At 35.3% G+C, this 17,501-nt stretch overlaps 2 protein-coding genes across 2 annotated transcripts; both read right to left on the reverse strand.

The window, feature by feature from the left end:
* Nucleotides 1-1,991: 1,991 nt before the first annotated feature.
* On the reverse strand, nt 1,992-2,924 carry LOC138836583 (olfactory receptor 51I2-like). The gene has a single exon (XM_070035360.1). It carries the CDS (start codon nt 2,922-2,924, stop codon nt 1,992-1,994), a length of 933 nt encoding a protein of 310 aa, XP_069891461.1.
* A 12,859-nt stretch (nt 2,925-15,783) lies between these two features.
* Nucleotides 15,784-16,737, reverse strand: LOC138836585 (olfactory receptor 51G2-like). Its single transcript, XM_070035361.1, has one exon. It carries the CDS (start codon nt 16,735-16,737, stop codon nt 15,784-15,786), a length of 954 nt encoding a protein of 317 aa, XP_069891462.1.
* Nucleotides 16,738-17,501: the final 764 nt, after the last annotated feature.

A 17,501-nucleotide genomic window follows, 5' to 3' on the forward strand; every position in this document is an offset into this window, starting at 1 on the left:
GGGGAGGAACATACAAAGAAACAAAAAAATCACATGGTACATTATAAATACGTTAGAAACAATAGCAAGATAGAAGAAACCTCTTGTGTCCCTATCTTGGGGTTCATTTCACTTAACATCATCTTATATGGTCATATGTACATAGCTTTTGGCCTTTTCTGCCTGTCCTACACATGTACTAGGTATTTCAAATAAGGGAAACCATGGGACCTATGTTTCTTTGGGCATGGCTTACTTCATTTAATATAATTTTTTCCAAGTCTTTCCATTTCTTAACAGATAGGGCAATGTCATTCTTTCTGATGGAGGTGGCATAGAATTCCATTGGATATCTGTCTATTCATCCATCTATCGATCGATCGATCTATCTATATCACATTTTCTTGAGCCATTCATCTACTGAGGGACATCTGGGTTGGTTCCATATCTTAGCTATGGTAAATAATGCTGTGATAAACATAATTGTGCTGGTAGCCTTAGTATGGTTTTGTTTGTGATTATTTGGGTAAATGCCCAAAATTAGGATTGCTAGGTCATAGGGGAGCTCTAGTGTAAACTTGCTCAACCACTTTGGAAAGCAGTATGGAGGTTCCTCAAAAGACTCCACATAGAGCTCAAATGATATTTTCTAATTTTCAAGTGCAACAGTTCCTTCTGAAGCAAGAGTCTCTAAATAATGTATCTGCAACTCAATATTCATTACCTACAGAGTATAAAAATAAGGAGATTTTATATGGCTTGACTTTTCTGAGACAACATTTCCTATGACAACTGTTGAGACTACTTAAATTTATTTAAATAAATCAAAAGCTGATATTTAGTGCAACATTTGGAGGTTTTGAAGAGGGAACAGTATAATAGAGTACTTACAAACTTCTCACATTTGAAATGTAGTTTTTATTTTTAAATTAATAGATTTTTTTACATTATTGAACAGTTCTATATTTACAGAAAATCAAGCAAACAATAAGAAGTTACATGGAAAAAATAGACAAATGTAGGTGGAAATTCACAAATGAAAAGTATAATTAAATTCTATTCTGTCACTTCACACATACAATCATTCTCTTTTGAACAACATGGACATATTCTAATATATAAATTACGATTATATTTAGATATTTCACACTAATTTTCATATTAATGTGCCGTTACCTAAAAAAGAATTTATTGGTTATGGACGTATTCATGAATATAAATGATAGATGTGAGAATTATTTAATCTTATTGAGAAAATGATCTTTATCAAGTTAAATGTTTAAATTTGTTAATAAACTTAATTTTGGAAGATAAAACTAGTCAAAACTTTTATTAGGTAGTTTTACAAAGAGGTTAAAATTTCATAAATCAAGTTATGAGTAAAATGCATTTTGAGCTATATCACCCTTCTAGTTAAGAAATGTTTTAAGCCTATGTTTTATTTGGCTTGCATATTATCATAAGTTAAAATCATTTTATTAGGGGAGGCATAAATGTACTTTGTAATATATACTATATATATTAGATAGCTCCACCTCACTATGCATATACACATAGTGGCCCATGCTTTGTCTATCATCCAAACTACATAAGAGGCAGATTGGGAAGATGATGCTGTAAGATGGAAAAATCTTAACCTGATCTCTACAGAAAGGAAGATGGACTTGGTGCTGAGGGCTTGGGAAACAAATAGTAATGGAAGCCTAAAAATAGCTTACTTTTCTCGTCACCAAGCAAGACCCTATCCAAAAATAACCAGAGAAAAGCAAGTCAGGAGGCGTAGCTCAGTGGTATCACATCAGCTTAGGAAGTGTGAGGTCCTTAGTTCAAAGCCTAACTACTGCCAAAAAAAAAAACCTTTAAAAACTAGAAGAAAAGAGATAGAAAAGTCCATGCCATGCAGGATTTGAATATATTAAAAAAAATAAGGTCGATTAAACTTTTATTGCATAAGAATTTGATTTTACAAGGATTATTCCAAAAATCTGCACAAGGCCCCAAAGTCCTCTCTGCTATGATTTCATTAGATTGCCCAGAATGCGGGTACGTATTTCCTGGGTTTTAATGCAGTATACTACAGGGTTGAGGACAGGAGGGACCAAGAGGTATACATAGCCCATGATAATGTGCACTACCGAGGGAACATGTTTCCCAAAGCGATGGATAATAGACACCCCCAGCATAGGGACATAGACCAACAGCACAGCACAGATGTGGGAGACACAAGTGTTGAGTGCCTTGTGCTGTTCTACCCGGGAGGCAATGCCTAGTACAGTGATCAAGATCTTCAAATAAGACAGCAGGATAAGGGCAGAATCCACACCAAAGGTGATGAGAATGATGATGAGGCCGTAAATGCTATTGATGCGGTGGTCAGAACAGGAGAGCTTGATGATGTCTGGATGTAGGCAGTAGGAGTGGGAGAGCACATTGGCCTCACAAAACTTCAGTCTCTTAATGAGAAAGGGGCCTGGCAATATAACAGCCACGGCCCTTAGCAACAGCCCAACCCCGATCTTGGCAATAGCTGTATTCGTCAAAATAGCATTGTACCTGAGTGGATTGGAGATGGCCATGTAACGATCAAAAGCCATGCTGAGCAGGATGCCTGATTCCATTAGTGAGAAAACGTGGATGAAGAACATCTGGACAAGGCAGCCATCAAAGTTGATTTCACGCACATTGAACCAAAAGAGCCCAAGCAAAGTGGGCAGGGTGGTAGCACAGAGACCCAGGTCACTGGCAGCCAGCATGGAGAGAAAAAAGTACATGGGAGTATGAAGGGATGGCTCTACCCTGATAACCACTATGATGATGCTGTTACCCACCAGGGCAATAATGTACAGGGCACAGAACAAAATGGAGATCACTTTGTGTGAGCTTTCCAAACCTGAAAAGCCAGACAGAAGAAAGTATTGGTAGGTACTGGTGTTGAAAAAGTCCATCTTGTATAATTTGTGTTTCTGGGATCACTAATCTTTTCTTCCTAGAGTAAAAGAGACTAGTTTAGTAGGAATCATCTCCACTGACCTTTCACTATGTGTACGGTATGCTCTTGGCTGTGCTTCGATTACTCAGCACCATGTTTTAAAGCTATGGAGAAGGAGAAGCTTGGAGGTGCTAGCTACTTAGTATATTTACATATCTACCTCGAATTACCTAGAATCAGGTCTATAATTTATTTTCTCATTAGAAGGTGTTTTAAACTGAATCATGAAATACACTAATACCTCTAAACTTCATTCATGTTTTTCAATATAAAATGGGATTATGGTTGTCATCACAGGGAGATGTTACCCAATTTGACTTGTTAAGATACAGAAATAGCTAGCTAGCAGAGAGCCTGTCTTCTTACTCTCTCTCTCTCTCTCTCTCTCTCTCTCTCTCTCTCTCTCTCTCTCTCTCTCTCTCTCTCTCTCTCTCTCTCATGGAATTGATAGAAACATAGGGAAATATGGATGTCTTCTATCAACCAGGTTCAGATCTTGCTGAACATAGAACAACCCCATGGCACTGATTAAATTAGAATTTTCCTAACAATAAAATTCCAGGTTCATATAAGATAAAGCATGACTCTACTTCTTTTAATTTTGATTTCCTCTACTTACCATTTTTTTAAGTCAGAGTTTAAATTCAGAGCTATGAGTTCCCTCGGTTGTTTGATTATGATGCTCCTTTCCCACTCAAGCTATACCTCCATCCAGGCTTATGGAGTTGCACAGATTTTTTTCTGCCTGGGATGGCAGTGCACCAAGAGCCTCTAGATATCACAGCCTCCTAGATAGCTAGGATTACAGCTATTTTGTCTAGCTCCTATACTCCCCTTAAAAATGTAGACCATACAACCAACATTTTTTTGACGGGTGTGGGGCTTGAACTCTGGGCCTGGGCACTGTCTCTCAGCTCTTCAGCTCAAGGCAAGCGCTCTTCCACTTGAGCCACAGTGCTACTTCTGACTTTTTCTGTTTATGTGGTGCTGAGGAATCAAACCCAGGGCCTCATGCATGCGAGGCAAGTGCTCTACCACTGAGCCACCTTCCCAGGCCAATATATAACCAACATTTGATGGAGCACATTCTCAAATCTTTACATTCACTTATATATGGTGCTGACTGATATACTGCTACTCTTCTGAGTTAAACTGTATAAATAGCACATATATATGTATATATATATTAACTTGCATATATCAACCTCTACTACATATTTATTGGTTATACCAAAGGCCAGATTTTTGTTTACTATTAATTTACTTTATTATTATTATTATAGAGGTAATGTCCAGAGGAATTACAATTACATGAGCCAGGTAATGAGTACATTTCCTTTCATGTAGTGTCTTCTATTCCCTCTCTCCCGGTTTCTCCTTCCCATCTCCACCCACAAGTTGGTAGTTCACTTTCTTCAGTGTCCAGTGAGACCCACTGTTGCACTTTTTTGCCCTGTTCCCTTAAATTTTGTACCCTACCCCTAAACCTTCAGAAGAGATACACTTGAATATACCCTACATAAGTTAAAGAAGACAGAATCATCAAAAATTAAAATTAAAAAGAGGAAAAAAGAGGTCTCTTGTTCATTTCAGTATATATGCACATAAATATTATATAAATGTGAAGAGGCATTTAAGCATTGCTCCTTTGTGTTTCTTTCCTGAATATCTATCCTCTTTGGCCTCACTGTGTGTGAGTATGTAGACTCCTGTATAATTTATCATATGCTAGTGTATTTTAGATCTAATTTCTGTATATCAGGGAGAACATGTGCCATTTGTCTCCCTGAGCTTGGCTTACCTCATTTAATTTGATTTGATTTAGTTCCATTCATTTCCCTGCAAATGACATTATCTTATTCTTTCTAATGGCCATGTAAAATTCCACTTTATATAGGATCCACTCATCTATTGTGGGGCATCTGGACTGTTTCCCTTTCTTGGCTACTGTGAATAGTGAGGCAATGAACATAGATGTGCAGGTGTCCTTATCCTATCCTGGCTCAAGATCAGGATAGTCTTTAAATACTAGAGTCAATTAAGTTGTTTAAAATAGTTTCCCTCCCCCTTATGTCCTGGGGTTTGAACTTGGCCTGAGCACTGTCCCCGAGCTCCTTTTTCTCATGGCTAGCACTCTAACACTTGTGCCACAGCACCACTTCCAGCTTTTTCTGTGATTAATTATGGATAAGAGTCTTGTGAACTTTCCTGCCTGGGCTGGCTTCAAACTGTGATCCTCAGATCTCAGTCTCTTGAGTAGGTAGGATTATAGGAATGAGCTACCAGAACCTGGCTTAAATAGCATTTGCTATTTTAAACACTAGAATCAAGTTGTTTAGCACAGAAATAGTGTGACAAAGGGTGAACCAATTCAGCAATGAAACTCACTAGATACTATGTTGAAAATGAACTTTGCAACTTGGGGAGAGAAATGTGCCTGTATGGAGAAACCTGGAAGAAAAGGAGGGAGGGGTGATAGTTTAAAAAGAAATGTACTCATTACCTGACTTATGTAACTGTAATCCCTCTGTACATCTTCTTTACAATTTTAAAGAGGAGAACATATAACTAAAATAGCATATTTTAAAAATTCTGGACTGAATTAAATGATCTTTTAAAGCTTATTGCCATGCAGAAATAAGAGGTTAAACTATTCATTTTAACCTATGTAAACATACGCATACATAGAAGTACATATATATTTAAAATGTCCTGTGCCAAGGATTTTTCACATTCTAATGTCTTTTGTGGTTAAAATATAAGCCAGAACAAATTGCTGATTAACACTATGGATCAGTTGTGACATTATATTCCAATGAAAGTTCACAGGGAGATGGTAATTAAGCTGAGATACTAGGGCAAGTAAATGTAGCCACAGAGCTGTGCAGTGAGTGCCAGGAAAGGAGAAGAGCTGATGTAGAAGCTATAAGGCAGAGAGTCTGGAAAGTGTTGGGACCTCTAGTAATTTGCAGAACCTATTCCATATGTTGATGTTGGGGAGCTCATTCATACACCTCCAATCATGGGAATTTAAGCAATTTTAACAAGCATCTATTTAGTTCTCAAATAATAAAAGTAAACATTTTCTAGTTGCACTTGGTGAATTGACTGAAAGAAAGCAACACTTTGCTGCAAAAAGTAAGATCATTTCTTTATCCAGGAAAGTTGTACTTTATACTTACAAATAACTTTTACTAAAAGAGGCAAATAGCACCATGTTTGGAATTACAACATTTTATATGATCATCTCCACGAAATGTATGAAATCTTTAAATGTATTAAATGTAATCTACCCTTGTATGGGCAATATACCATATCTAAGAAATAGTGTCTTTCCTCAATAACCCATCTAAGACAGCAAAACGGTTTGTAATTCAATGGAAATGTTGGCACACTAGATACTGATTCCCTTAATAGTTCATGTCATTGCATTAAAAATGACAGTCGTAGAGTCACCTTGGACTCACCTGCTCTGTGATTCTTGCAATTTATTTAAATCTCATAATTACTGTTTGTTATATATGCATGTACACCTATACATTATGGACAGTAAAAATAGCATATCCTATGCAATATCAGCTTTAATAACATTTATCAGGAGGTAATATTTATTTGCTGTACTTAAAAACCAGATTGCTTAAAACCATTATTGCTGGGTGAATAACATTTTTAGCTTTTTTCATCTTTTCTTTTTCTCTTTATTTTCTAAGAGCTTTCATGTCCTTTTTTCCTGTAAAGGTGATATACAGAGGGGTTACAGTTATATGAGCCAAGTAATGAGTGTATTATTTATTTTTGAATAATATCACCTCTCTTTTTTTGGTACTGGGGATCAAATCCATGATATTTCACTTTCTTTTTTTAAATTTTTAAATTTTTAAATTTTTTTATTGTGAACATACTGTACAGAGGGGTTACAATTACATGGGCAAGATAATGAGTACATTTCTTATCAAGCATTGTAGCCTCCTCCTTTGTTTACCCTTCACATCCCTTCTGATATTTCACTTTCTAGGCAAGCATTTTTTTCCACTGAGCTACATCCCAGTCATGGATGAATAAAATTTTAGGAGAAAATTTAGAGGTATACATCTTATAAATGATATACAAATAATTATTGCAAAATAATATTCAAAATTTAACACCATTTATTACATATCTCTCATTTTATTATCTTCAGTGCTCATTTAGAAATCTTACTAGTCAAAGAAAAATGCATACCTCTATAGGTTTAGATTATGAATGAGAATTATTAATTTTGCTGCTATAGACAATGGAATAGCTTTCAGTCATAAAAAGGAATAAAATTACATGCCATTTGTAAGGTAAGGACTAATGAGAAGAACGAGGAGGAACAGAGAGGGGGTACAGAGGGAGAATATGGGTAGAAAATTAATGTGTGAAAATGGAACAATGAAGATTACTGACATTGGTTTGAAAAGTGGGGAGAGGGAATGAGGGAAAGTAACCAAGAGGATGAGTTTGTTCAAAGTATGTTGAATGTTCATATGGACATATGAAAATAAAATCCCCTTGTACAACTAATTGATGCTAATGAAATCATCTTAAAAATAAAAGAACCCCTAGAGTTCCATCAGAAAGAATGATACCACCCCATTTGTTAAGAAATGGAAAGCCTTGGAAAAAGTCATATTAGGTGAAAAAGGCCAGACCCAAAGAAATACAGGTCCCATGGTTTCCTCATTTGCAATAATTAGTACACATCTAGGATAATTTTTATCAGATGAGCCGAAAAGTTCAAAAGCTCTGCACACCTGACCATATAAGATGATGCTAAGCGAAATCAATCCCAAGATATGGACATAAGAGGTCTTTCTTTGTTGTTGTTGTTGTTTTTAATGTACTATGTGGGTTTCTTGTTTTCTTTGTATGTTCTTCCCCTTATGATATATCCTCTGTTCTTATTGTACTTGATTTTGTTAACCTGCATCTTGTATATACATTTGTCTAATTTGGGGAGGGAAAGAGGAATAACAAAACGCGGAAACAAGGATGACCCATAGGAACAATGATACTCACAAGACACTATATTGGAAATGAACTTTATAACTTTGGGGAGGAGTGAGGGAGGTGGGAGAGGGAAGGGATAGTGGGAAAACCACAAAGGAGGGGGTAACAATGCTCGACAAGAAATGTAATCATTACCTTACTCATGTAACTGTAACCTCTCTATACAGCATTCTTACCATACAATAAAATTTTTAAAAAAGATTCAGAATAGAGTGCTTAACCTCTTCAGTGACTGTCAAACAACTCATTGGACCTTCTAATGGAAGACGTTCAGTGCATTATTGAGTGTTTATAATGAACTTTTAAAATTTACATATACTAATTTGTGACTTAATAAAATTGGTTTAAGAATAAAATATGAAATTCTGTCATCTGTAACCACATCTGTAAACACATCAGTACAACTGGAAACTATTAAGTCAAATTAGACTCACACAGAAAGACAAGTACCATATAATCCAAAAATACATGGAATCCAAAAACAAAAACAAAAAAGATCTTACAGAAGCTACAAGTAGAGTGTTTGTAATGTTTTCAGAGTGGACAGGCAGAAGGAAGAAAGGTTGACCAGTGGGTATTAGTTTATAGACAGATAGGAGAAAGAATTTCTAGTAGATTCTATGCAGACCTTAGAATTCTATTTTAATATATTTAACAGTTGAGCAAATATTTACAAAAATATCAGACTGTTTTTAACTGTTTGAAAGAAAGGGTATAACAGAGGAAGTGACTAAACATTTAACCTAACTAAACCTTGCACTATATATATATATATATATATATTTATATATATATATATGTACAGAAATATCATACCTCAATAAATATGGAAATTTTTGTTTCATGTGTCATTTAAAACAATCCTTTAGCTTTTAAAATAACACCTAAAACTTAACCTGCAATTGGCATTTCAGTGAGAAACAAAAGAGATACCTTTTTTCCAAGCATAGAAAGTAGATGAAAATTAGAAGCATAAAGGTACAGCATATGATTCTAAAATGATGTTTAGGAGCAGGTATTTATGTATGTGTTTGTGTGCATGTGTGTATATCATCCTAGATCTGATTTCCTTTAAAGCTGCCTCATGAGAATAATATCTGCTCCATCAGTATTACCATGAAAGTTTCCCCAGAGTGCTTAAAACACTTGCAGGTGTATTTCTACCTATTAAAAGACATTAGACACATCTTATCTTTGTACTACCATCCATGGATTCATATCTAAGATTTTAATCTACATCCCCTGTAAAAAAAACTTTATGTAACTAATTCCTAATGCTACAGATAATATACTGTTAAATATGTGGTCTTGTGTTTATTATTTTGTTAACTACTAAATATGTGGGAGCAAATGTTCTGCTTATCTTTCAAGGTTTTTGGCCTTTTTTCTCTCTTTAAATCTATCTGTGCTCATAGTAGAAAGAGGTTGTTTTTACACCTCTCATTAAAAATCAATAGGAAAGAAATAAACAGTTTTGTTAAATGGCAACTCCTTTGTACAACTACTTAAAATAATAAAATATATTTTGACGCCCATAGAAAATAAGAGTTTTAAGCTATTAACATTATGAATAGTAATGTAAGATAACATTGATATTTCCAAATATATTTATACTAATTGAGAAACACTGAATGATTCCAAATATTAATCATTATGAATACGAGCAACATTTAAATATTAATTGATATAGTAAGCAAGCATAACATTATTCTTGTAAATTTTAAGAAGATATCATATTTTCAAAGATACCATATAAAATATACATGGAGTGAAATGCTAAAGATTGAGATAGGCTAATGGTATCTATCTTCTAAAGCATAATTTTGTCAAAAAATAGTGTAATTAACATATCAGGTTTCCTATGCAAACCTTATAGTTATTAGTGTCATCATTATTCTATAAAAATCTAGAGAGAATTGACAAATCTATTATCCATCAATTCAGCTCATATATTTGTTGATTAGAAGACTTTGACATAGTTCGTTCACCATATTTAATTTGTGTTTTTATTTTATAATTCCATAAACCATAATGTATACATATATGTATACATATGTATGTATATATTTATGATATGTGTATTACCTTATATGGCTTCACACCAATGGTTTTGTCTGTTATCTTACAACTGTGTACACTGTCTTTATAGGATTTTTTCTGCAACTACAAATCAAACTAGTTAGAGATTAAATGAAAATCATAGAATTTTCAAAAACTAAGGAAATAGATAATACCTCATAAATTAATAAGGGCTGGGAAAAACTTCATGCTGACACAACACAGAGGGAAATGGAGTTCTTAGAAGACAAATTCAAGTTAAATGATGGGATCTGGAAGGGAAGTCTTGATTTCTGAATTACAAAACTATGGAAGGAACTCAGAACTTCTTGGCCTTTTGCTCAATGCTATAAAAGCAATGGGAAATACTTCTTTTTATGAAACCATCTTCTCTCTCATTGTCCTAATCTATTTTCTGTTGCTACATCTGAACACTGAGGACGTGGTGATTTATAAGGACAGGAGAAGGAGGCAAGAGAGAACGAGGACACTGGCTGGCAAATGATACTCATTTGGTAAAGCCCTTCTTCCTATAATGTCAGACGGTTGAGGGCTCCACTGGAAAAGCAGAGCAAGTGCATCAGAGAACTGCCTTTATAACAAAAAATGTGCTATGATGAGCCATTGACGAATTAATTAATATATCAATACACACAGTGCCCTTCCAAAACACACACTTCTAAACAATTACCTTCAAGAGAATTTCAAAACCATAAGACAAGAAAAAATTTAAATGTTACCTTATGATGGTAAATTCTTTAAAAAGAATATGTAAACTACCTGAATACCTACTACTCCCTCCAAGACATCAAAACATTGTAATCTTGTATTAATTAATCTTCTATGTGAATTTCGCCTTATAAAACATTATACTTTATTTCATCAAGCTTTGTTGAAATTCAGCTCTACATTTTGGGAATATAATATATATATATAATTTTTAATTAGAATGTATTTACTCTAAAATATCTAAAATCCTTATAATGTTTGTATTTGCCCATTATATCATTTTTTAGGTTTATTGAATTTATTGAATGCATGAATCCATAAAATTAAAAAAAGTTGAGCATACATAAAGTTTAACTTTCATTTTAATCTACAAATGAAATTCATTGTTCATTTCTCTTTGAATAACAACGTTTTTCTTAAACAGTTTCTGCAAGATTGTAGATTAACCTATAATGAACCAGTGACGATGGGAATTTGTTGTTCTTTGGAGTCACAGTAGCATGAAGCATACCTCCTAATTTGGGTAATAGAACGAGCTCATTTAAAAAATACAGCTCTTCTGAGTCATACATATGAGTGATTATTAAAGAAAGTTTATTAATCCAGACTTAAGTACATTTTGATAGTCTCTGAGAAACACAATGTTTACAATATTCACTTAGATGAAAATGGTGCTGACTGCTACAGATACTAGTTTTTGTTTCACTCATATCTGGTGGTAGGGGTCATAATGCTGTTGTTGATGATGATGGTGGTGCTGGTAGTGTTATTTATAGTTAAGTAGGTTGGAGAAATTTTGAGAAGTTTACATATCCTTCTTTCCATATCTCTATTACAAATGAGATGCATGTGCCAAAATGAGATGCATGCTCATTGGATGAAGGATGTTGTCTATTAGAACTAAAGAAAATACTAATAAAAACCATTGAGGTATCTTTCTTGCTGTTGCTTTTAATGCACTTATAATGTACTATGTGATTTTTTTTGTTTTTTTTGTATGTTCTACACCCATGGAATGTTTTTCACTGTATTTGATTCCAGTGTCCTGTATTTTGTATATGTATATTTTCTAATTTGTGGAGGGAAAGGGAAATAACAAAATGCTGAAATAAGGATACATGTTGACCCATTGTAGCAATGAGATGTACAAGACACTATGTTGAAAATGCACTTTACAACTTTGGGGAGGGGGAGGGAGGAATTAGAGAGATGGGGAGGTAGGGGATGGTAGGGGCAAAACAAAAAAGGAGGTAACAATGCTCGATAGAAAATGTACTCATCACCTTACTCATGTAAATGTAACCCCTCTCTACAGTATCTTTACAATAAAGATTATTTTTAAAAAAACATTGAGGTAAGATATAGAGAATAAATGTTTTAGAAATTAATTAGATATCAATTTGTTGATCAGGAAATTGCCTCACAGGTGCACCCCGCCAAGTTTTCCACTGTTAAATAAATAAGTAATAAGGATAGGCATTAGAACAGCACTGCACACATGACAGTGATGTTAAACGTTAGGAACATCAAAAGGTAGATTGGTACAGCATGATACATGACTATACACACTAACAGAAGTGAAAAGTAAAAGAGACCTTTCCTTAAAAGGAATTGAAAATAAAGCAATATAGCATTTAGTCCATATAGATAAATAAAATCAAAATTTTCAAATGCTTGTGTACTATTTTGTTGAAAAGTGCAATAATCACTTTGAAATGATTGCTTGTCTTAGAGAAGTGAAATGCTCTACGTCTGTCTGAGAGTTCCTTATTATGTCTAAATGAAAAAAAAATCAAAGAAGAAAGCCTTCAATTCACGGCCAAGATCAAACTGGACATTAATATAAAAATTAATGTAATGAACAAATAGGACACAATTAGTTTTAAATAGTTACAAACACCAGAATACACTTCCTGTGTAGCTGGAATGGCAGATCAATGCCTCCAAGCCCAAGTTTATTGGTTGAGATGGGGTCTCACAAACATTATCCTTGAAAAGTGATTCTCTTGATTTCCATTTCTTGTGCACCTTGAATAACAGGAGTGAGCCACAGCACCTAGCCCTAAGCTCTTGTTTACCAAGGTTTTATTGTCATTAAAGTGTGTAATTTCCTAGCATATAGTGTGTGATCAATAATTAGCCATCTCCATGTTTTAGTTGTTCAGTAAAAGTTGTCCATCATCTCATCTTGAAAAATAATACTGTAATAATATAATTCTTTAATGCTTTCTATTTCTCAATTAATATTAACAATAACATTAATATTAATATAATTTAATGATGTTTCAAAATACCTACAAGAGGAGATTTGGAATGTTCTCACCATGAAAATAAATTACTTGTTTAAGAAGAATGTGTTAATTAGCATTTTTATTGTTTTGTTATTATCAAATTTAAAAATTATATTGTATACATATATTAAGATTTCAAATTGTATCTGCTAAATATGTATAATTATGTATCAGTAAATTTTACTATTGAAATCAATTGAGGCAATGTGCACAATCAATGAATAACTAGTATCCCAGAAGTGACTAAAAACTATCAGTCTACTGATGATTATTAATGTGAGGAATTGGGTAGATATACTTAATTAACAAATCTATTTTCAGAAAAGCCACATTAATATGTATTTCTAGAACATCACCTCAAGGAACATATTATATCCCATTAAGATTCGATTTGTCATCATCAACTCCAGTTATAATACTTATTTTGGTGTGCCTACGAACAGAGAATTAACAAAGAGGAAATGACTATGGTTTTGCTTATTCTTTCTTTTTTATGATTTCCTTTTTATTGTAAAGATACAGAGGGGTTACAGTTACATGAGTAAAGAAATGAGGGCATTTCTTACTGAGCATTGTTACCTTCTCCTTTGTTTTCCCCTACCCTCCCTTTCCTCCCCACCTCCCTCAACTTCTCGCTCTCCCAAAGTTGTGAAGTTCATTTTCAACATAGTGTCTTGTACATCTCATTGTTACAATGAGTCAATTTGTATCTTAGTTTCAGCACTTTGGTATTTCCCTTCCCCTCCCCAAATTAGAAAAATGTATATACAAGATGCAGGCCACCAGAATCAAATACAGTGAAAACAGGGGTTATACCATGGAGGAAGAACTTACAAAAGAAACAAAAAAAATCAAAGTACATTATAAGTACACTAAAAACAACAGCAACAAAGATAAAAACCTCTTGTGTCCCTATCTTGGTGTTCATTTAGCTTAGTATCATTTTATATGATCATATGTTCAGAGCTTTTGACCTTTTCTGCTTGTCCCAGACATTGCAAATAAGGGAAACAATGGGACTTATGATTCTTTGGGCCTGGCTTACTTCACTTAATGTCATATTTTCCTTTAGTTCAACTAGATGTTCAGCATTATGATTTTGCTTCCTGTGATGAGGGTCATCATTCTCTTTGCTATTTATACCCTACTTGGTTACTCCACTGAAGATGCCCATATAAAATCTGAATATTTAATAAAGCTTATTGCCCAGTATGAAGAAGGGTACAGGTTCTTACAGTTTATTTTTGTTTTTATTTTTATTTATTTATTATTTTTTATTTTTTTGCTGGTCATGGGGCCTGACCTTTGGGCTGGGTGCTGTCCCTCAAGCTCTTCAGCACAAGGCTAACATTCTATCACTTGAGCCACAGTGTCACTTCCAGCTTTTTCTGCTTATGTGGTGCTAAGGAATCAAACCCAGGGCCTCATGCATGCAAGGCAAGCACTCTACCACTCAGCCACCTTCCCAGTCCTGCAGTTTATTTTTAAGTCATCGATTGAGTACCTTATTATGCTCAAAATTGATGAAAGAATTTAAACAGAAGTTTACCTATAAGAAAACATGCTTGAAGCTGGGCTCTGGTGGCTTATGCCTGTAATCCTGGCTATTCAGGAGGATGAGATCTGAGGATCACGGTTCAAAGCAGCAAGAAATTCCATGAGACTATTATCTCCAATAAACCACTCAGAAGACCGGAAGTGGTACTGTGGCTTAAGTGGTAGAGCACTCTCCTTGAGCTGAAGAGCTGAGGGACAGTGCCCAAGCCCAGAGTTCAAGCCCTATGATGAAAGAAAGAAAGAAAGGAAGGAAGGAAGGAAGGAAGGAAGGAAGGAAGAAAGAAAGAAAGAAAGAAAGAAAGAAAAGAAGCAAAGAAAGAAAAGAAGCAAAGAAAGAGGGAAAGGAAGGAAAATAAAACATGCTTGAAGATGTTTTATTGCTGTGGTTTAGAAATAAATACTAACTAGGACAAAGAAACAAGCAGTTCAAGAATTGAAAATTCTACTAGACAGGAGAAGAAAACAGTAAAATTCTGTAGGGCTCTAAACTTGGAATAAAGAAGTTCTTACAGATATGACTCTGACACATGGCACAGAATCCACGGTCTCACACACACACATTTTCTTCTTCTGAGAGCTGTTACTCCAGCAAGGAAGCAATTCGTCCTCTCATTCATGTAGTAATACCAACCCTATGTGCAAAATATAGAAAGCAATGCAATGGCGAATAAGAGGGAAGCCATGACTATCCTGATAGGAGATTTTCAAAACTCTTCTAATGTCACTGAATAACAAACATGCTCATTATCCTATTTTTGAAGATAATGTTTTCCTTAAGCACTACGTATATATTATAAACACATCAGTGGAATTAAAAATTTTCTTTAGCCACTTTTCCATTTACCATAGGAATTCCCTTCCTGGGCCTTTAATAAGTAGATACCATTTTTCCAAAATATAGGCTATATTTTGATTTGTAATTTTATTACTAATTACTATGACGGTATATTTAAGATGACGAGTGCTCACTCATACTTGTTTTGTGAAAAGCTATATTATGTGGAAGGTGGATTACTTTCTCCAGTCATGAGAATGCATGTGAAAGACACATAAATATCTCCTTTTATTCTTCTTTAAACTATCTCCCTAGTTTTTTAGTAGCTCACTGAACAAACACTACAATTAAGCTGACTCTTCCCTTTTATTGCTCTACGAATGACCTCCAGCAACCCTAGTTCTACCTGACCGGAATATGCGCAGCATCCTCAGACGGATCTGCTTGGTCTTGATGGTATAAACCACAGGGTTGAGCACTGGCGGTGTAAGAAAGTGCAGGTAGGACAGCAAGACACAGCCGCACGGAGAAGCCAACTTTCCAAATCGGTGGATCATAGACAAGCCAATCATAGGTGTATAAAAGAGTAGCACAGAACAGATATGGGACACACAGGTGTTGAGGGCTTTCAGACGCTCAGCCTTGGACGCAATGGACACCACTGTTTGGAGAATTAGCCCATAAGAGAGAACAATTAGCACGGAGTCCAAACCCAAAGTGGAGAGAACTATGAAGAGGCCATAGGCACTGTTGATGCGAGTGTCCGCACAGGCCAGCTTCATGACATCCGGGTGCAGACAGTAGGAATGAGACAGCAGGCGCTTCTGGCAGTAGGGTAGATTCTTCAGCATGATGGGGCATGGAATGTGGAGACCAACACTGCGCACAATGATAGCCAGGCCCAAGCTGGCAATCCGAGGATTTGTGAGGATGGTGCTATAGCGCAGGGGGTTGCTGATGGCCACGAAACGGTCAAAAGCCATGGTCAGCAGTACAGAGGACTCCATGATGGAGAAGGTGTGGATGAAGAAGAGCTGGAGCAGGCACATGTCCAGTGCCACCTCCCTGAGCCCCAGCATGTAGATGGTGAACATGGTGGGCAGGGTGGAGGCAGACAGGCCCAGGTCAGTAACTGCCAGCATGGACAGGAAGTAGTACATGGGCTGGTGTAGGGAGGGCTCTGACTTTACCACCCACAAAATGAGGCTGTTCCCAGCCAGAGAGGCGATGTACATGGCACACAGAGGTATGGAGAGCCATATGTGCGCGGCCTCAAGGCCCGGAAGGCCTGTCAGGAACAGAAAGGTGGTGTGGTTGGAGTTTGACATAATCTGCTAGAGGCCAAAGTTCAGGAGGAAGTATAACCACAGGCCTTAGATACAAATCGGCTGCTGGTTCAGAACATTTGTAAACCCAGATCTTACAATGAATCACCCCTATGTTTCTTCAACAGGATGGCTTTAATTAAGGCCATTTGATAACGATGAATTTTTGCAATAGTTACATGTTACATTTATTCCACAATCAAAATTTGGAATATGCATCTAGTAACAGCCTTCAGCAGTGTTGTTTCTAACTGTTGATTATACACATTGGGAAATGAATTCAATTTGCATCAGAGTTAGTGTGTTAGATATGGGATAAAAATATTGGTATCTTCCCTCCCTATTAGGTTCTTCATCTGTCTTTTCAATACATACTTCTCAAATTTAGTGAATGTATTTCTTAAAGACAACTTCTTTATAACTGAAACAGTGAAAAACAAATTCATTCTCATTACCCAGTCAGTACGTTTATATGGGTACATAAACATAAGCTAATTAGATATTCAATATTATGCCAAATTTTGGCAACAATTTTAGATTTTCTCCAAATACATTTGTTCCTTAAATGGTTACATTCATGTGGATCACTACTTTAGAAGAAAAATATTTAACTCACAGAATATTGGCCAGTACCTTAAAGCTTATCTGACATGATTTAATATTACACATAAGCAGTCACAAAATAGCAAATAAGTCAGTGATTGAGGAAAAAGTGATTAGAAGCATGTTTAATAAGATTTCTAGAGCTAATGTATACTACATGTATA

The sequence above is a fragment of the Dipodomys merriami genome, unplaced genomic scaffold, assembly GCF_024711535.1.
Source record: "Dipodomys merriami isolate MVZ:Mamm:240054 unplaced genomic scaffold, mDipMer1.0.p SCAF_25, whole genome shotgun sequence".
Taxonomy (NCBI): Eukaryota; Metazoa; Chordata; class Mammalia; order Rodentia; family Heteromyidae; genus Dipodomys; species Dipodomys merriami.

Excerpts from the sequence above, each read along its gene's own strand:
- LOC138836583 (XM_070035360.1), bottom strand. The coding sequence starts at position 2,924 with ATGGACTTTTTCAACACCAGTACCTACCAATACTTTCTTCTGTCTGGC.
- LOC138836585 (XM_070035361.1), bottom strand. The coding sequence starts at position 16,737 with ATGTCAAACTCCAACCACACCACCTTTCTGTTCCTGACAGGCCTTCCG.